A 20420-nucleotide genomic window follows, 5' to 3' on the forward strand; every position below is an offset into this window, starting at 1 on the left:
CGATGTCACAGGAAGGCCAAAAAAAATGATCAAGGACAACAACTATCCGAGCCACTGCCTGTTCACCCCATTATCATCCAGAAGGCAAGGTCAGTGCAGTCACATCAAAGCTGGGACCGAGCTACTGAAAAACAGCTTCTATCTCTAGGCCATCAGACTTAAATAGCCATCACTAGCACATTAGAGGCTGCTGCCCTATATAAAGAGACTTGACATCACTGGCCACTTTAATAATGGAACACTAGTGACTTTAATCATGTTTACATATTTTGCATTACTCGTCTCATATGTATATACTGTATTATATTATATTCTACTGTATTTAATTCAATGCCACTCTTACATTGCTCATCCAAATATTTATATATTCTTAATTCCATTACTTTACTTTAGATTTGTGTGTATTATGGGTATTGTTGTGAACTTGTTAGATATTATTTGTTAGATTTTACTGCACTGTCGGAGCTAGAAACAAAATAATTTCGCTAAACCCCGCAATAACATCTGCTAAACATGTGTATGTGCGACAATTTTATTTGGTTTGATTTCGTATGAGACCAGGCTGGGATGTTCATTAGAGGGCGCCAGCACAGTGACAGTAGTTTCCCAGCGGGGACAGCACCACTTCCAATTGAACCAAAACAACAAGCTTCTTACCAGGAGAGGACGCTGCAGGACATGGTATTAAAGTGACGTACAGTCATGGGAATTTCTGTGACACTTGTCATGTACAAGTGGATGTACTCGGTTTTGCCCACCACTCCTTCAGTCAATGTCATCAAATTTAATTCATCATTTGTATTTGTATGCAACAGCAAGAGGGGCAGGAAGTATATCCCTGAAAACGTTTTAGCAGAGATATCGATGTGCAACATATTTAGTCAGCAAACTGTTTTTCAAACCTTTCGCATCATTACCAGTCATGTCAGCTATAGTAGCATTACATATGATTGTAAATGGGTTATGATTACAAATTATTGTATTGTATACTATACAAAGCTGCGCATGCAGAATATCGGGAAAATATGCAGACGTTTCATAAATATACGTCATTTCCGGGATGATAGAGAGGCAATGACAGCTTGATCAACAACAAGACATTTACACAGAACAGATCAATAAAGGTGAGTTTGGAAATGCGAAAATATGAAATGTATATATATTACTTTAGATTATATCTAGCTAATGCAATCGTATTATGACAATAGTAGTTGCGTCATGTTTGATGCATTGTCTCTGCATTGGGTCGTTCAATGATGCTGACTGTGGAGTCTGGACCAATCTCTGACCATTCGTAGACCATCTAGCTAGCTAATCGTACTAGTGTAATCCTAATACATTGCAAACTAGCAAACCACTGATCCTGCAGATAACTAGCAGCTGAAAGCTACAGTCAAATTGTACAGAATGTTTACGTGTAATGTTTATGAAATCACGTTGTAATCAGCCTCGAGGTTTATCCTATAAAATACGTAAAAATGTCATGCTTGGCATATTTATTTTTCCACCGTAGCGTTGTCCGTTCACTGTTTTTTATTGTTTTGTGTTCTTTTTCATGATCGGTTTGATCTGCACGTAATTGTCCCTGATATGATTGCCATATTTTTAGCTAACGTTAGCTCTCTGCAGTAAATTACTCATTATGTGCATTTGCTGTACTGGAGCACTAGCTAGTATATCAAATACTTAATTTGAGCAATATCTGACCTGTAAATGAGCTAGATAGCTGTGACAAGGATTTGGCATGGATTACACAAACAATGTTTGGCTTGACATTGACAGAAATGTAATTGGCAATAGCACAAACAGATATGAACCAGGCTAATTATTCGCACAATCTCATGACCATATTTGAACCTCAGGAAAAATATATATTTCATTTGGTCCTTTTTATTTTTTCTATTCTGAAGTTAACAACACCATATTATGGTCAGTTTATGTGCCTATTGATGTTCATCAGAGCCAAGCTAGTCACAAAACATAATACAACGTCGGGGACATAACATAGCCAGAGTCCCCCAACTTGGGTCCCGCAGGTGATTTTGTTATTTGACCCCCCCAAGTTTTCTGAGCAAAATGTCCCAAAATGTTTTAAATGTCGGACATAAAAGACTGAAAACACCAGATTATCAGCGCCAAGTGATTTTAATTTAGGAAATCTGTTCCAATGTATTATCACGCATAATAGAGAGATATAGTATAAGTGATCATATAAAAATGTAAGCAAGGTTTGAAAGTGTTATGTTTTAGTCAAATATTATATCTGTTTGGGCTTCTTGCGGTCAATTTGCAGCCTATAAATGATTTGTAATGGTGTTTCCGGTCCCCTGATCATCTGCTCAAGAATAAATCAGCCCACGGCTGAATCTAGTTGAACGTCCCTGGACTGGGCTATAGCCTAGTCAAACGAATATAATGAGTAGACCTAGGCCTATTTACAATCGAAATTCATTTCCATGCTGAAATTTATTTTACCTGCCCCTCAAAGTTATGCTTTAACAAGTCAACAATACAAACATATTTATGTAGATTTCTTTAAGGTCATTTGAATATCATGCATAACTGCATATGGTTTGTTTTGATTCCAGTGTCTACTCTCACGTGGTGCCTGCGTGTCCCTCCTGTTCACCTAGCAGCCCCTCACTGGAGAGAAGTCTGAAGGAGGAGGGCTCAGCCTCTCTTCCCCTGCCCAGCCAGCCACTATGGAGTAAGCATTGAGAATTATAGAGATATCATCTTTATAAATGTCCCATTATGGCATCTGTGAGCACACAGCCAGAGCCATCACAGATAGAACAAGAAGCCAGATGTTGCATCATATGTATAAATAGTATGGTGAGGAGAGGAAGGTCAGTGGCCGGCAGTGGGAGAGATGGAACTGGGCCGAATTTCTGCAGCCCGACCTCAATACAGTTTTCTGTTCCCAAAACTACAATCTATTGTAAACAGAGTGCACTATGTTTTGTAGATTTAAAAAAATGGCATTGTTTGCAAAGAGTGCAAGAGCAAATTGAGTTATTGCACACTGTTCGAAGAAGAGATTTGTACTTCCTTTTATACTGGTGTTACTTGCAAATCCGTCCCACCAGCACATGAATGTCCCTCAATTCCAAAAACTGTGTCCTTCTGACAGACCTTCTCTGCAGAAACCCACAATGAGCTGTGATAGTGGACTGGTGGAGAGGAACATTGCTGGAGGTAAAGACACTCTTGTTACTATAGTATCATTGTACTTTATATGACCTATGATTTTCCTCACACTCATATATGTTAATGAAATAATTTTGCTCATATTAGTCAATAACCTAATAGTAACGTGTCACTTTTGTACAATGATAAGTATAAGGATATTATGGATACTGTAATGTATCATTTCCTTTTATTGTTGTCATAATATAACAAATATAGGCCATATCCCCCTGTTTACTGTGACCTACACGTTCTGGTGAAGTACTTTAATATGATACTATTACTTTCATTTCAGTAAAACGTATACATTATTTATATAGCCAGCAGCAGATGGTGGTTTATCTAGGGCAACCTGCAAGGCGTTCAAAAATGTGTTTTTATCACAGTTGAATATCAAAAGAGAAATTTCACCACTTAACGACCTCATTCATCATCTCCAGCACCATCCCAATATCAACATATTTGAAAAGGATGGGTTTCTTTGTTTTGTTGTCAAACACTACTAAAGCTTGCCTGCTCATAGTTGTTTAAAATCACCTGATGCACACCAGATAATGTCATCAGTGTCTCTGGATTGTGTCAAACTTTGCCTGTTCAGTTGGTTAAACATTCAAAAGCCACTCGCACATCTGAGCTATCTTTTTTTTTCAGGTGCATGGGTACGTTTGAATAAAATGAGAAAAAAAAAAGAAACCCGCAAACAGTTCTTGCTAGTGTCCCTGCTCTTTAATGAGCTTTAGGTATCGGCCTCACGGCCTTCGTCAGAGCTTTTGAGAGTAAAAAAATAATAATTCACCCTTATGTAGACCTAGCCCCGCCCACATCCGTTCCACTCATCGAATGGGGTTGAAGTCGAGGGAAAACAAATAAGTGCTACCAAATATAACAATATGCATTTCATAAATATTAGAATAAAGTGTGAACATAAAACGTATTAAACACATCTGTAAAACCACAATGAGGACATCGACCTACCAAGCAAGTTTTCATAAATCAATGGGTATGGCGCAAGAAAAACGTCAGAATAGTCTGAAATAGGGGAATAATTCATGTTCACATTTACAACATAACATACGTAGGCATTTCATCATTAAGACCTTTAACTTTCTCTATGCCACAAAATGTACTGCGACTGGATAATCCCTGTCGTTTCTCCTGATTGAACTTTTGTGTTCACAGATTCTCTGTTTGAGAGAACGAGAGGTTTTTCCTACATAGCACAGCCCACATGGACATTTAATCATGTAGATAACAAAGGTGGTGGAGCGCGTAATAATGTCATTCATTTGAGGAAGGCCGTGAGGCCCGATACGTAAAGCTTATTAAAGATCACTGAATACTATCAAGAGCAGTGTGCTGGTTTCTTAATCTTTCTTCAATTGGTTAAACATTAAATATTATGTCCAAAGAGCAGAAGTCTATCCACTTTTTCAATTCATTTGTTTTTGGTTTCGACAACATAATCCAGACAAACAGTTTGAGAATCACCGATTATAGGCCCGCCCTTTTCTCAGGCGTTCAGAGGGCTTTATGGGAAAGTCTCCCTGTGTTTTACTGATAAGGACTTCAGGACAGACGACTGAATGTATTATTATGGTCTGTCTGTTTGGTCTCCAAGGTATTTATATCAAGCAGCATCAACTGAATGAGCACGTGAAAGAGTAACTGTTAACAAGCCTGATTGAAATACTGTAGATGAAAATAGAATGTGTCGTATGTGAATAGCCTACTTTCCAGTGAAGACTGGTATGTATTGTATAGCTGTTTAGAAGGTGAAACAGGTTAGGCTAGTGTTAGTGATGGGCGAGCCCCTCCAGGTGATTGGACGTGAGTGTGAAAGTGAATGACTTCCACTATTGTCTCAGCCAGCTGACCCTGCCAAGCTAACCTCTATGAGTGTTTGGCTCTTTTACCACTTCGGCGTCCCAGCCGACCCAGCCGACCCAGAGGGGATGTGGGACAGTGGGGCCATGGATCCACCCGAGGAGGAGGGCCGCACCTTCATGCAGGTTCTCAGCGAGAAGTACAGCCCGGAGAACTTCCCGTACCGCCGATGGCCCGGCATGGGCGTGGTGGTAGTGCCAACTCTCCCACAGGGCTCACCCATGAAGGGTGAGGACTTCAATATGATCCATCCACAGTTTTACCCATTGAACCCTGTTTTAAAAACGCCATTGGCATCCCTGAGTAGGTTCCTTCCTCTTCAGCAGCTCAGTTAAGATGAAGATGAGGATGAGGATTATGATGATTGAGCGATGGTAGAGAGAGGCCAGGTTTACTCAAGTCATTCTGCCTTCTCTCTCTCTCTCTCTCTCTCTCTCTCTCTCTCTCTCTATAGATCGTTTGAACCTTCCCAGTGTGCTCGTCCTGGCTGGCTGTGGAATCAGCCATGCGGGAGAGCAGAGAGAGATCGCAGCCTTCTGTGCCCACGTGATGGAGCTCGACCTGTCCCAGAACAAGCTCCAGGACTGGCATGAGGTGGGTGGGCTCAACTAGGGTACTCTGTCAAGACGGGAAACATTGAGTACATTTAGTATACGAATTGGGTACATTTTATAGTAACTTTGTACATTAATTCCTCTACCAGTATGCAATCTCACCCATATCCTAGCTAGTTACATGTGTGAATAATTATATTGAGGACGTCACACTAAGTTTGAAGCCACTCCTTTCAGATCAGTAAGATTGTGTCAAACATCCCCAACCTGGACTTCCTCAACCTGAGCTCCAACCCGCTAAGTGAGGTTGTCTTGGAGCCTAGCGGCGCTAAGGCCTTTGCCCGAGTCCGACGCCTGGTCCTCAACAACACTCAAGTGTCCTGGAACACGGTGCTCGTACTAACACGGGAGATGCCTGAGTAAGATCAACCTTGATGCTACACTGCTTTTAAACACCTTTTTTTATTTAGCAAAGGCAACTTCTGATTGTTCACTTCTCAAGACGGAAAATGTTGTTTCCCTAAGTCAGCGAGAGGGATTTTGTGTCTTTCTCGAGTATTGTGGACTGGAGAGAGTAGTGAGTGGTTATCTGTCATGAGGTCCAGGTTGGTCTATATATAATGGTCTGTGTTGCTCCCTGCCCTGCCCGCCAGGCTGGAAGAGCTGTTCCTGTGCCTTAATGAGTACACCACCGTGTCAGCCTCTACTGTGCCCTGCCCCACACTGCGCCTGCTGCACATCACTGACAACAACCTGCAGGACTGGGCCGAGGTGCGCAAGATTGGGCCCATGTTCCCCGGCCTGGAAACTCTGGTTATGGCCAACTGTAACCTGAGCTCCATTCAGGACTCCGAAGACATGCTGCGGCGCCTCTTCCCCAACCTACGCAGCATCAATCTGCACAACTCAGGTATCAACCAGAGCAGAGTATTGGGGTTGTGTCCTTCACTGGCAACTGTCCTTGGATATTTTAAGTGCACCCAATATCCTTATCGCTAACACTCCCCTCTACTTGGTCTGGCTGTCTGTCTGTCTATCCCCCTCTTCTCCCATTCCCACCATCCTCTTTGACCATCAGTTATCTCAACCTTTTGTGTCAGAGCCAGGGCACAAATGTAAAGATCCTTCTTTTTGACTGCTTATGGAAGTTATGAGTTTTAATCTCATTGTCTAATAAGGTGTGTGTGGGTGTGCGGTCTGCTATGCGTCTCTGTGTGTGCCAGGTCTTAACCGATGGGAGGACATAGAGAAGCTGAACCAGTTTCCTAAACTGGAAGATGTGAGGCTGCAGGGGATTCCCTTACTGCAGACCTATACCAACACAGAGCGTCGGAGCCTCATGGTATCACAGTAAGTTTCTCTGGGAGCTACTGGGTGAGTGAGGCAACCACACAGACCTCAACACACAAATTAGTTGAAAGATCTCATTTTTCACTGAGTGCGGTTGCATGCACACAATAATGCGATTTAATGTAGTGGTTTGATTAAAACGTTTACATGCTTTGCAAGAAGAGCAATTTCCCTAACAACCCTGTTTACAAGGACACAGGTTACCTGATGGCGATTTATTTTTTTTGCCAATTAAAATAAACATTCTACCACAGCCACCTTGTTATTTTTGGTTAAGCAGTTTTCTTTCAGAGTTCGGACATTAGAAAGTTTGTCTGTGAAAACGACTTCTAAGACGGATACATTCAGTTGCTCCGAACTCACTTCACTCGCGCTAAAGAGGGAGACTCGCTCGGCTGGTGTCGGCACATACACAGATCAAATACAGCGCTGGAACACAGATTAAGGTGTTTACATGTCCTAATAATTTGAAAGATTATTCAGAAAACCAGGTGTTTTAATCGGCGTGTGCTGACTTCAATTTTGACCGTATGCCGATTATGATAAGCAGAGTTTACATGACTATTGCATAATCTTCCTACTGCCATAATCAGTTTAATATCAAATTATTACTGTGCCTGTAAACATACTCACTGTGACATTGCATTAACACAGACACACACACAATACTTCAACAGTGCCATATATCTAGATAGTGAAAAGCTCAACCTTCATCCTCGCAGCCTGCCCTCTGTATCATCGCTCAATGGCAGTGTGGTGACGGACGGGGAGAGAGAGGACTCGGAGAGGTTCTTCATTCGTTACCATGTCGACTACCCAGAGGAGGAGCTACCTTACAGGTGTACAACACTGTGCTTCTCCTTTCACTGATCCAGTGAGACTGCATATATCCATTCAAAAGGATTTGGCACATACTTAACTGGCTTAATTGTAGTATCAGGTGCCTATTCAAATGTGTACATTTAAAAATCGAATCTTCTCATTCATTAAAAATAATTACAATAACCTCACCTCACCGTGATGTAAATGTAGTGTGTTTGTGTGTTGCTAAACCCGTTTTTACCTGCCGGCCTAGGTATCACTGCCTGGTGACCAAATACGGGAAGCTGGAACCCTTGGCTGAGATCGACCTTCGACCCCGCTGCCACGCCAAGGTGGAGGTGCACTGCGAGGACAAAGTGGAGGAGGTGAGTATCCGCCTGGACCAGACTGTGGCCGAGCTGAAGAAACAGCTGAGGACAGTGGTGCAGCTGTCGGCCAATCAGATGCGTCTTTACTACATCGACAAGGAGTGTGTCTTTGGGCCGGAGGAGATGAAGTACCACACCAGAGCCCTCCACTCCTACAGTATCCAGGACGGGGACGAACTCCTGGTGGTGCCTAAGGCTGGCCGGGGGACTACCACCGCTGCCAAACCACTATCAAACCTTAACTCCAAAACCTTAACTCCCCCGCCATAGAAGTAGAATAACTAGAACGGCCCACCTATCATGGCACATTGACTTGAATGGTTAATGCAGTTCTAGTAATTATATTTCTATGCTAATACCCTTCCCCATCCTAATCTTGTCTGAAGAACTCCCTGCACCCCTCCTTACGCCCATCCTATGTTTTACATTCCATGTGGGACACACTATCAGGAATAACAGCGACTCTGACTCTTGATTCTGACTGGCTTGCGTTTCACCTCACAGCACCACACATGCACACACACACCAATTAATCCGAACAAATGTGTCTTGTATGCTGCCCTCGAAAGGTGTGCGTATTATGTGTGACTGAGTCCCCTCTTTGTCTTGGTGTAACGCCTCTGCCCTTGACTCCTAAAAAGTCTATCTTTTGGGGAAGGAGCACAGGAGATATTGCAGAGTACAACCACAGTATCTTTTATCTTTAAGACAATCTTCCATTTGCATACCCTGTGGTGTGCAGAGGAAGTTGATGAAAGGATATGGTATACTGCTGTGCCACAGACTCTGTTTTGAGTGTACTAGGTTGATTGTACTGTAGCTAACGGAAGTATTCATCGCGCCGTGTCATTCCACTTCCTCACAAGACCGAGCCATAGTTTTTGATGGGTTATTCTAAGTTAGCTTTAGTTCTCCTACGTTGAATTCAGTAAGATTCGTATTTTTGGAGGATACTTGATATTCAAACTCAAATCGTGTTGAGCTTTCAAATGGTCTTTCCTTTGGCCAGTTGTATCGTAGTGTTTTATAGGATATTGATGCCTCTGACTGAAATCATTGATGTACCATAGAGTGCTGCATGAGACTGTTCTTTCCTAAGTGTGTTTTTATGTAGTTTGTGTGGATCCTTCCACTGTCTGGGACCGTCCGTACATGTTAAGCCTAAATTACGTTTGAACACCTATTGACACATTTGCTTCTGTGCCAGAGCCAAAGTATCTCAGGTCTATTGCAGACAGAGGCTTTGTGTGTTCACCAAAGATTTGTATGAACTCTGTGTACTGTTCATTGCATTGTTGATGCATTTTCCTTGTGTGTGAAGAGGCTCATGCTTGGTGTTATTTTCTGTCATTGCGAGGGCAAAGGTCACTATGTCAGTAGCGGTTGTCTGGGACAGTAGAACTAAGGCAATGCTTGGTAATTCACAGCTAAGGGACACCGCCACTTTAAATCCCAATTTACAGGCTGTTTGTTTCCCTGTTGAATCTTAATTGACATAATTTGTTGTATTATGTCATTGTCTGATTTGGAAGACAGTAAAGTATTGGAAGATGCGCTTAGTAGAGTTAGATCTCTCTAAAGATTGGAAACTAGACAATAGCAGCATATTTCATACCGCTTGTTGTATTTATTTAGTCATTAAAACATTGTAATGAGCGGTAAGGGTCCGTTATTTTTGGTAGGCACAATATTTCTATGTCGCTTAGATGGCTACTTGGTTTACTCTAGACAGCTTCTCTTGGTTAGTGAACCCATGTTTTAATGTAGTCAGTATGCACTGGCAATCAATCAATCAAATGTATTTATAAAGCCCTTTTTACATCAGCCGATGTCACAAAGTGCTATACAGAAACCCAGCCTAAGACCCCAAACAGCAAGCAATGCAGGTGTAGAAGCACGGTGGCTAGGAAAAACTCCCTAGAAAGGCAGGAACCTAGGAAGAAACCTAGAGAGGAACCAGGGTCTGAGGGGTGGCCAGTCCTTGTTCATAGATGACCAGCAAGGTCAAATAATAATAATCACCGTGGTTGTCGAGGGTGCAACAGGTCAGCACCTCAGGAGTACATGTGAGTTGGCTTTTCATAGGCGATCATTCAGAGTTAGACACAGCAGGTGCGGTAGAGAGAGGGGGTAAAAACAGCACGTCCGGGACAAGGTAGCACGTCCGGTGAACAGGTCAGGGTTCTATAGACGCAGGCAGAACAGTTGAAACTGGAGCAGCAGCACAACCAGGTGGACTGGAGACAGCAAGGAGTCTTCAGGCCAGGTAGTCCTGAGGCATGGTCTTAGGGCTCAGGTCCTCCGAGAGAGAATTAGAGAGAGCAGACTTCAATTCACACAGGACACCAGATAAGACAGGAGAAATACTCCAGATATAACAGACTGACCCTAGCCCCCAGACACATAAACTATTGCAGCATAATTACTGGAGGCTGAGACAGGAGGGGTCGGGAGACACTGTGGCCCTGTCCGACTATACCCCCAGACAGAGCCAACCAGGCAGGATATAACCCCACCCACTGGCAGGCACACTAATGCATTAATGTGAATATTGAGTGGCACTGTCTAAAGGGATAAAGATTTAATCAAATATAAAGGAATAAAACATTAATCTGATTCTGGAGCCATGGCTCAATGTACATTTAGATAATGTCATATGCCTAGATGTAATGGCTTCCTGTGATTTCTGAAATAATGTTTTAGTGTAAGCAGTGGACACTACTACTAACAATGTGACAGAATTGAGACTGGCACAGTACAGTAATTAAAGGAAAATTGAATCCGCTATAGGCTAATGGTATGCGACAGTCTTCTGAGCCCGTTCATTCAGTTCATACTGCAGTGATGCCTTTTATTTCCGTTTCATCATCCACATAGCACATTTAAGGATTCTGAATCAAGTTATCAACTTGATGCTAGAGTTTGACATGTTTGAAATGCAGAAATGTGTCATTTTAATTACATTTTAATGTATAATATTTATTTATTTTTTTGTGTGATGCTTTCCCTAGTAGTGTCAGCACACACTGAATTGATGCACTAGTTATTTTCATGATCAGTATGTTTTCGGGTAAAGGATTTGTTGAGCATCTATTCCAGGTCACCACCTTACTTTAGTCTGGGTTTAATAGCCAATGCTTTATACTTCATTTATGTGTTATTTGTTCCGGAGTAGTACAAATATTTATCGCTGTTGTGGGTTAGTGCCTATCCTGAACCGTAAATTACATATAAAGCCATTATGCAGCTCCACAATAATCAGGTACAGTACATATATCTCCTGCTGTTCTGTTGTAGGTATGAATCCTTCTGCTTATTCAACCTAACCTTGTGTATTCTCATCATTGTGTAAAATGTGGGAAGAAGAAAGGGATAGTAACGTAATGTACCACTTACTGTTGTATTGAAGGGAATGGTTTAAATGTGGCAAAAGAATCTGAGAATTTCAGCCACATTACAGGCTAGGTCAACCGGGCAGCTAGCTACATCGAAATTAGCATGATTCTAAACACCTGGTATATGTGTGTTCCATGAGTTCAACCAGTATAGAGACTTGTTTTCTGATTGTCTGCCTCCTGGATGTAACATCGCTGTCCAAATGTGTTTACTACAGTACATGCAAATGTTTAGAAAAGGTATATATATGTGTGGTATAAATATAAGTATGGAACATGTATCATTCAGTGATGGCTGTATGAGTTTGTATGATTGAATGCAATTTAAATGGCAGATGAGCAGATTGATGTAATTCCTCTGAACTCCATATTAGTCACCTGTGCAGAGAAAGATGCCATACAAGAATAAACAGCGGTGTTCTTTCTACAGTGTAGTATTCAATTATTCTACTGTTACTTTGACTGAGATGTTGAAGACCGATGCAGTCATTGCTATCAGTCTCCTTTTTTGTATTTTTTTGTACAGCTGGCTTATTATGTAGTTGTCTGTGGTATTGTTGCCAGTCCCAGTTGTCTTAGCTTCCATTGCCTTGATGGAATTGACAAAGAAAATGGCCCCATTTCAGCTCAAATCCATAACAACAATGTAAATCCAAATAAATGTGGCACATTTTCTTTAGGGCATGGGACTTATAGAGGTGCTGCTATGATAATGTTAAAGATTATGTTGGCTTCTAAAACTTTCTTTTGATAAGAGGTGAAAAAACATTCAATGACACAATTTCATATTAATGATTTGTATTATGTGAATTATCTGGGTCCCCCTCCTAAATTCCCCCCCAAAAAAGACAATTGGTCACTGCAGTGTGAATAACTAGACTGCAAATAACTACATTATTCTTATCAGGTTTGGTAGCTGTGAAACAAACTAAAGGCTTTATAACCAAGGGACACACATGCACCTTTTAATTCATTTTTATTTTTATGTTACCTAGGTAAGTCAGTTAAGAACAAATTCTTATTTGCAATGACGCCCTATGGGATTCCCAGTCACAGCCGGTTGTGATACAGCCTGGATTTGAACCATAGTGTCTGTAGTGATGCCTCTAGCATTGAGATGCGGTGCCCAAGCTCAATGTTTGTCATTGAACATTTGCATTAAACATTTTTTCAATATTTAATGGTGTTGTGTGTGTATATTATGTGGTATTACTGAATTCCAAATCTAACATGTTGAAATGTCATAACCACTATGCTTATCGGTAACCATGACATCTATGAACATGTCTGTGGTTATGTGACCAGAGAGACTCGAAAATCTTTGTTGTGACGTAACATGCTCTCATTATGACACAACGCTGCCCTCTTCTGGATTGTCGAGTTTTATCTTGATTATTTTTTCCGAGCCGTGTGTGGTCTTGGCCACGAACAGCAATCAAGGAAAGGCAAGCAAAGAGAGTCAGAGTGGGGTCTAGAACCCCACGGACGCAATGGGATTTATGATAAAGAGAAAATTGTTTTGCAAGCAGCTGTGTGGGCTATGTCAGATCAGATGTGAACGTGAGTGTGTGGACCTGAATTAGCGTGAGGGTCTTTTTCTCTGTGTGCTGTTTACATCCGTCGCCAAGGTGATCGTGAGGGAGGCGGTCCTCTGCTTTTACGTTCGTGGACAGGAATAAACCAATCCACGACAGCTATTTGCTGAACTAACGTCACAGTTAAAGAGAAAGGTCTGTTACTTGGTCAGCTAAAAACTATTGAAATGCAAAGGCAGTGATAGCTATTTTATGTCAAATGTTATCGGTTCAGCATACCGATATTCAAAACTGCGGTCTAACGACGCCGATAGGCCAGCTAGGAGCCACTTTGGGGACGCTCTGCCAGTCGGACTGACAACAGACGGGATGATCTCAGACTGGGGGTGAGTGAAGAATGCAGTGGCCACTGGCCAGTGGCTGCAGGCAAACCTTGGAACAGTTGATTTCTTGCCACTCTGATAGTTTATCTAAAATGTGTATGCTTCAATCTCGTAGTATGAATGCAGCTAAGCTAAAAACCGGTGGTCTTGAGTCACAATCAGATGCTTAGCTAAAAAGAAACCCGTCCCTTGTAATAAAAAAAATACACGCCCGCGCTCTGACTCGTTCGCGCGCACACTCTGCTAACACGTTAGCTAGCCTAGCTAGCCAACTTGCTTGCCCTGGGACTGGTAGTGATATGTGGTTCTAGCCAACTGCTGCGGTATAGAAACTCGGGGAGCTGCTAGCCCCTAGTGTATTGGCGGTTAGTCCATAAACGGTGCCCCCGTACAGTACACCCACGCCCTTCCCTGCACTCAAAGTAGCTCATCAGCCCAGGGTTTCAGTTTTCATCACTCAACTATCCATTATGTGATATGCATTTCAAACCGGACAGTATAATATTGCGGAAGAACTACCCCCATTCTTAAAACAGTCCTAACACAAGTTATGACAATAGCTTCCTGTTTGGTGTCATACACCCGTTATAATATTAATATAATTTATATTTTTATATTTTTAATATAAACTAGCCATGGTTAGTTGTTGATAATCAATGTGTAAATTAGTATTTTTCCACTTTTGGATGAAACTGGACATTTCCCTGACTTCCATTCCTTGAAGGTTTACAATGAAAACCCCTTTAGATAACAGAGAGAGCACATCCCAGTGGTTGCTGCTGGCCTACACAGCGTGGCCTATTCGTGGCCTATAAAAAACCTTAATGCTAATCCTTTAAGAGCAAATTGGAATGCCAATGAGTGTTGAGTGACCTGTGGAGGTCATAGGCAACTGCTATATTTACCGTCACTGTAACTTGATCTCTGGCATTCTGGATCGGCTGTGCTCATACAATCCCTCCCTGGCTCCCCACAGCCTCTTTATGCAGCACCCTACCCTGCCTGCCCGCTTGATACGCCACCGGTGAGCCTCTTCACCAATTTGCACTTTGTTTCCCTTTTTATATGGGTACCTTTCTGTTATTTTGCCTGTTGGTAGCCGAGGCCTACTGTTTGTTCGTTTTGCTTATCCATCTTTTGTTTTGTTGAAGAGACAAGGGATATTGTTTCTCCGAAAATCATCTTGAGACCTATTTATTCATTGGCAATTTTCTGTTGGCTGTTGAACGAGACCTATTCCTTGAACTCTGGCTGTGCCAGTGTTGTGGGGACACAGGTCTGTTGGTATGGTGTGTTTGGACCATAATGGGATGCAAGTTCTGCATTATTCAACTACTCAACAAGTACAGAATGTCTGAAACAGGACTTTAAATAGGAAGGCAAAATCTTTTTTTCCTGAAACCATATTTTCAAGGAAGATCATTTTTGTGGATTTGACAACAAGCACTGAAGAATAGTCTACAGTCATTATGCATTTTTTTAGTATTATAGCTGAACCTAAAATACTGAGAACTTGTTGACTGGAGGCCTGTGGTGAAAGATCACTTGGACCTATTTCTGTGCCTGTCAAGTGATGCAGTTGATGAGGAGGCATGAGATGTAGCCTAGGTCACTTTCGGCTTACGGTAGATTGTTTTGTTATGGGATGTTTTGCTCCTCCCCTAAAGCAGTCATAGAGCAGTGTTGTTTTAATGCAATTCATTGAATTCTGTGTATATTGACGAGGATAATTGGACATGATCAAATCAGTAATGTTATCAAATTCATGTTCTAATGGCTCAATATCGATCTGCTAGCCTCAATGCAGTGGTATCCAACAAAGTCCACATTAGCTAGACTGCAAATCCATTACCTTAGTCATTTTCGCCCAGGTAATGTCCGCATGGCTATGTGATGTGTGTCTCTCATTGGATTGTCTCTCTGTCTCCCCACAGGTCTGATCAGTGAGAAGTCCCTGTGACTGTGAATGTGTCTGTGAGGTACATTAGGATGAGCGGGCTCCGCTCTATCGCTGCCTGCGGGGACTGAGAGACACCGCTCTGTACACAGCAGGTAATCATAAATGAACAAATACACACGCTGTCAGCAATCAGCATGCATCTCACAAATGTGATGAAAGGCAATACTTTCTTAAGGACTGATTGGTACTGAAAACATGTTCAAAGGATGCAGTGAGGCAGTTGCTATATCCATTTTTTTTTTTACTTATAACAATGATTATTATTCGCTGCAACTTTGTCCCATCGCTGCAACTCCCTTACGGACTCAGGAGAGGAGAAGGACACATGGCTCTCAACCTCCAAAACACAAGCCTGCCAAGCCACACTGCTCGCTTAACCCGGAAGCCAAACAACAAATTAAATGTAAACAAACAGTATATAGCCCCAAAACATGGTTAAAACTATCATTTTGATATTATTGGTGGTCACACCTTGCATTCATAGCTTTGTCTATGAACCAACCCCACTTCTCAGCTTTTTGTCAAAACAGGAGTGGCGAAGACACTATGTTATTGCTTCTACTGCTGATTACCGCTTTAAAGGAGACACAACGTTTGAGTTGACTCTTTTCCTATAAGTATTCAGTACAGAACAACATTTTACACAGTGGCACAGAACTCAGATTGATGGTGTTTAAAATAGTAATGATGTCTAATTGAGCTGATCTTTAGGCCAATGAATAAATGAATAAGGAATGAATTCACTTACAGCAGAGATTGGAGCATCAATCACACACACATATTGCCCTTTTGGTGGGTCACTTTTAGCTAATGCTCTCATCGGAGGTACAAAGAGAAGAAAAGGGTTGATATAACTAAATAGGCCTATCTCTCAGCTGATATCAGAGTAGAATCTTTACAAGCGGATGGTACACTGTAAAAAAGCCAACTTAACCAATTTGCTCAATCAGCATTATTCTGTGAGTTGGGTAGACTTCCGAAAGGACAGGAAATGGAGCTAATGTGTGAACGTTTGCTCACAGTGAGGTCAATGTATAAAAACGTGTTGAGTCAAATGACAAATTCATCTTTGGAAGGTATGTTGGTTCAGCTTGGCTATATGCCCAAATGTTTAGCAAACTCACAATGCTAGTGCATCTGGTTGCCTTACAATTTTACTTCGAATCAACAAACTCAGCTTGAAGTGAGCTGAATTTGAACAAGCTTGTTGAGTAAAATTACAAATGTATGTTTTATTAAAATTACTCAAAGCCATAACCATCATTATCATATTTCCCATCATGCTCTATTGCAGGTTGCTTTTCAGAATTGTTTATTTCAATGCCTGTATTTTTGCATGTACATTGATTGGTTGAATAATATTATGCAACACAAACATAAATATCATACATTTATATAAACGAATTGAATCTGTCAGTAATTTGACCTAGGTAGTCTCAATAATCAGTATTCCCTACCCTGGCAGTCATTCTAAATGCAGGTGATTAAAAGCTCCAATTGTTGGATATTATGTTGAATTGTATGTTTGCTCAAGCTAAAATGTACATACAATTCAAATTCAGAATGTAAGTTGGTTCAAGCTATATGCCCAAATGTTGAACAAACTCACAATCCTATTGCAGCTGGTTTTTTTCCTTGCAATTGTACGTTGAATCAACATAGTTTTTTTTGTGCATTGCGTTCTGATGTAGTCTCGTGGACAGTTTGGTGCGATTGCCGTTGGGCCGAGTTAGGTCTTTGGCGTCAGTGCAGCCCTCACAGACACGAGTCTCTTTATCTGCTCACATTTCAGGGTAAATATAGCTCCCCCTAAGAACCAACCAACAAGGTACATTACGTGCACTGATTTCTAACAGTATTCCTATGAGAATTTGGTGACCTTATAGGAACTCAGCAAAAAAAGAAACGTCCTCTCACTGTCAACTGCGTTTATTTTCAGCAAATTTAACATGTGTAAATATTTGTATGAACCATACAAGATTCAACAACTGAGACATAAACTGAACAAGTTCCACAGAAATGTGACGAACAGAAATGATATAATGTGTCCCTGAAGAAATGGGGCCGTACTGCTCGTTCTGTGCATGATTTCCTGCAAGACAGAGATGTCAGTGTTCTGCCATGGCCAACGAAGAGCCCGGATCTCAATCCCATTGAGCAATTATGGGACCTGTTGGATCGGAGGTTGAGGGCTAGGGCCATTCCCCCCAGAAATGTCAGTGAACTTGCAGGTTGGTGGAAGAGTGGGGTAACATCTCACAGCAAGAACTGGCAAATCTGGTGCAGTCCATGAGGAGGAGATGCACTACAGTACTTAATGCAGCTGGTGGCCACACCAGATACTGACTGTTACTTTAGATTTGAACCCCCCTCCCCACCTTTGTTCAGGGACACATTATATCATTTCTGTTAGTCACATGACTGTGGAACTTGTTCAGTTTATGTCTCAGTTGTTGAATCTTGTTATGTTCATACAAATATTTACACATGTTAAGTTTGCCGAAAATAAACACAGTTGACAGTGGGAGGACGTTTCTTTTTTTGCTGAGTTTAAATATGATTATATGTTGTTATGGCACAGATTCACATGGATTGTGCATTTTAGGAGGTAAAAAAACACACGGTAGACTGTCAGTATCTAAATCGGTGACGTGCCATAGCTAAGGTAGATAGTAATATAGGCTAGTAGGTGAGGAGCATTATATTGCTAGCAAGCTAGCTTGTTTGAGTTACTGTGCCACACTGTCCTGTTATGGTGGCCCGTCTTGATCCCTCTCTGTCAGACTCGGCTACTGGACTTTTTCACTTGTTTCAGTTGAGGCGCAGGCCTTGTGACTGTTTTGAAAGTGTCAGGCGATCTACTTCGCTATGAGAGCATGAGCATTTTGAAACCCTCTACAGACCTGCGGTAGGCAGTGCTAGGTACCGCCCTGTCCACAGAACCCACAATTTGCGTTAGCACAACACTTTTCACCTGCCTCGCCTCCCAGCCCTCCACAGAGAGTCCACACTGATCTGACATTCTAACATGCAATGTCACGCTGGGTGTAACAGAGCGTTCCTGCGTCGTCACACATTCTATAACCCCTGTTAGGCTGAGAGATCAGAATAACACAGTTACACTGTCATCAGTGGGAGAAGTAGGGATGGACCGAATGTGTGAAAGAGTGGCTCAGTGTGAGGTTTCAGGGTGTAGACCCTATTCAATTATATAGCCTACACCTGCTTGGGAATTACTGGATTTTCCAGGTAAAGATGGTAACAGGAATATATCGTCTTTGGGGAATAAACTTGGATTAGGCCTATAGATTAAAAAGGCGATCTGCCTATTCTGTATGCTCATCTACTGGGCCCTAGGCTATAGCTAGATGGACCTTATAGGGAATCAGGGCAAGGGAATCAGGAAGTCAATGGGATCAGTGCAACACCTGCTTTGACACAGATTGTGTGGCGGTCAAATGATGCTTGTTGCCGTGTAGTCATGGAAACCACCGTTTAGTAGAGCCTTTGGGGATGCTGAGATGCAGGGCAACCAGCAGATTTGTGTGTTTTCTGGTTTCAGAAGTGAATAACGTAATAGTGCTGTGCTGCCGTCATGTCCATTTAGGCTGTACTCCCCATGGATGGATGTTGTTTGCGACTCTCTTCAAGTGGCCGCCAGGCACGCCTGAACTTGCCTCAAGTCAGGGCCCTCATTTATTGGACGAGACACCTGCAGTAGCCTAAATGATGTTGTGTATGTTAATAGGGAGGGCAATTAGGAATGTGTGGAAGTAGTTGCCAGGGGTCACAAGTACAATCACTCTCTCTGGTTATTATTCAAATAGACAAGTCCAGATTTGCCTTGCAGTGCAAATTGGCACTGTCACTGTTATTTGGTCGTGTGGTGGAGGTAGTGCTCTGTGTTTGTTACCCCCCGTTCTCTTTGTATTTGAAGACATTTCTACGTGGCCAAAGTGGATTCTGACCCTCCTGTAGGCGGCCTGTCGCCACATGCCAGGTCTGCTCACGTGGACAACCGTTAGATCAGGGTTGCCTATTTCAACAACACACGAAGAGAGGTTGACTTTCGAACCTGAATCCCAGGGAGAACAGAGAGCCACCAACAAGGTACAGTATGTCAACCTAGTCCGGGATCTAGGATTTGTCATAGTACTGCTGTTTTATTTAGAGACGGGGGGGGGAAGAAAAGAGATGAACAAAACAATAGTGAGGCAGACTTGAGGTACTGGCCCATGTTTACAGTGGTGTTCCTTTTACAGTCCAGCCATCTTTGCGCAGGATACATGGCGAAATGGTAGGCCAGTTATACCCACATATCCACTGGGGGGTTTTGGTGAGAGCCTAAGCAAGGCTCGGTTGGGCATGGCCTTGCTAAGCTAACCTAGCAGTAGTGCTAGAGCCTGAGCAGCCCGGCTGGGTCTAGCTAGTTGCACAGAGCTGTATGTCTTTGCCTGACTTCAGTGCTCTGCCTACTCCAGATCCATATGCTGAATTATTGATGCCCCTGTTGCCTGGAATGAGAGAGAGAGAGGAGGAGAGAGAGAGACAGAGAGAGAGAGAGCGAGAGAGAGAGAGATTAAAGAAACAGGAGCTTCCCCCACTGAACCCAACACGGATCGACAACACCAGATACTTTTATTTATTCAGATGCTGCACTGCCTTGTGAACAAGAGCCCTGTCTCTCCTCGGGAACAGACTGTGCCACCAGAAACATTCGGTGCTTCGTTGACGGGGACTCTCCTGTTACAGGATGCCCAGGGGTGCATTCAGCCGGCCACAACGTTGTGCTCTGCAACCCATCGCTACGACAGTACATCACATTACCAAGCATGACTTTCCAGTTGGTTGCGTGAGCAGTGTTTCAGTGTGCTACTTCAGTTTGAATACTGATGACACAGCTGATATTGTGTAATGTGTTCCAAGGAGGGTCACATGCCGTTGCTTGTCGAAGATCTGCATCCTGTACATGAGTAAAAC

At 42.4% G+C, this 20420-nt stretch overlaps 2 protein-coding genes across 8 annotated transcripts in view; both read left to right on the forward strand.

Moving 5' to 3' along the window:
• The first annotated feature begins 1054 nt into the window (after positions 1 to 1054).
• Positions 1055 to 9824, forward strand: LOC124006002 (tubulin-specific chaperone cofactor E-like protein). 2 transcript variants are annotated; one of them, XM_046315662.1, is made up of 10 exons: positions 1055 to 1124; positions 2589 to 2707; positions 3134 to 3198; positions 5055 to 5301; positions 5528 to 5667; positions 5865 to 6046; positions 6281 to 6537; positions 6851 to 6977; positions 7700 to 7816; positions 8053 to 9824. In XM_046315662.1, exons 4-10 carry the CDS (start codon positions 5082 to 5084, stop codon positions 8435 to 8437), a joined length of 1428 nt encoding a protein of 475 aa, XP_046171618.1. In that variant the 5' UTR covers positions 1055 to 1124; positions 2589 to 2707; positions 3134 to 3198; positions 5055 to 5081; the 3' UTR covers positions 8438 to 9824. The 2 variants fall into 2 exon arrangements, with proteins under 2 accessions (XP_046171618.1, XP_046171617.1); XM_046315661.1 differs by having other exon boundaries at positions 5119 to 5301.
• A 3394-nt stretch (positions 9825 to 13218) lies between these two features.
• LOC124005541 (ubiquitin carboxyl-terminal hydrolase 2-like) overlaps positions 13219 to 20420 on the forward strand; it is a 28181-nt gene continuing 20979 nt past the window's right edge. Inside the window, exons 1-3 of one of the 6 annotated variants that reach the window (XM_046314911.1) lie at positions 13219 to 13483; positions 15415 to 15532; positions 19378 to 19550. The gene's annotated coding sequence lies outside the window, so the exon portion shown is untranslated. Of the gene's footprint in view, positions 13484 to 14414; positions 14505 to 14553; positions 15106 to 15414; positions 15533 to 19377; positions 19551 to 20420 lie in introns of those variants that run through there. The other 5 variants (XM_046314912.1, XM_046314908.1, XM_046314913.1 and 2 more) reach the window with 5 other exon arrangements.

This window comes from Oncorhynchus gorbuscha, linkage group LG19, assembly GCF_021184085.1.
Source record: "Oncorhynchus gorbuscha isolate QuinsamMale2020 ecotype Even-year linkage group LG19, OgorEven_v1.0, whole genome shotgun sequence".
NCBI classification, from domain to species: Eukaryota; Metazoa; Chordata; class Actinopteri; order Salmoniformes; family Salmonidae; genus Oncorhynchus; species Oncorhynchus gorbuscha.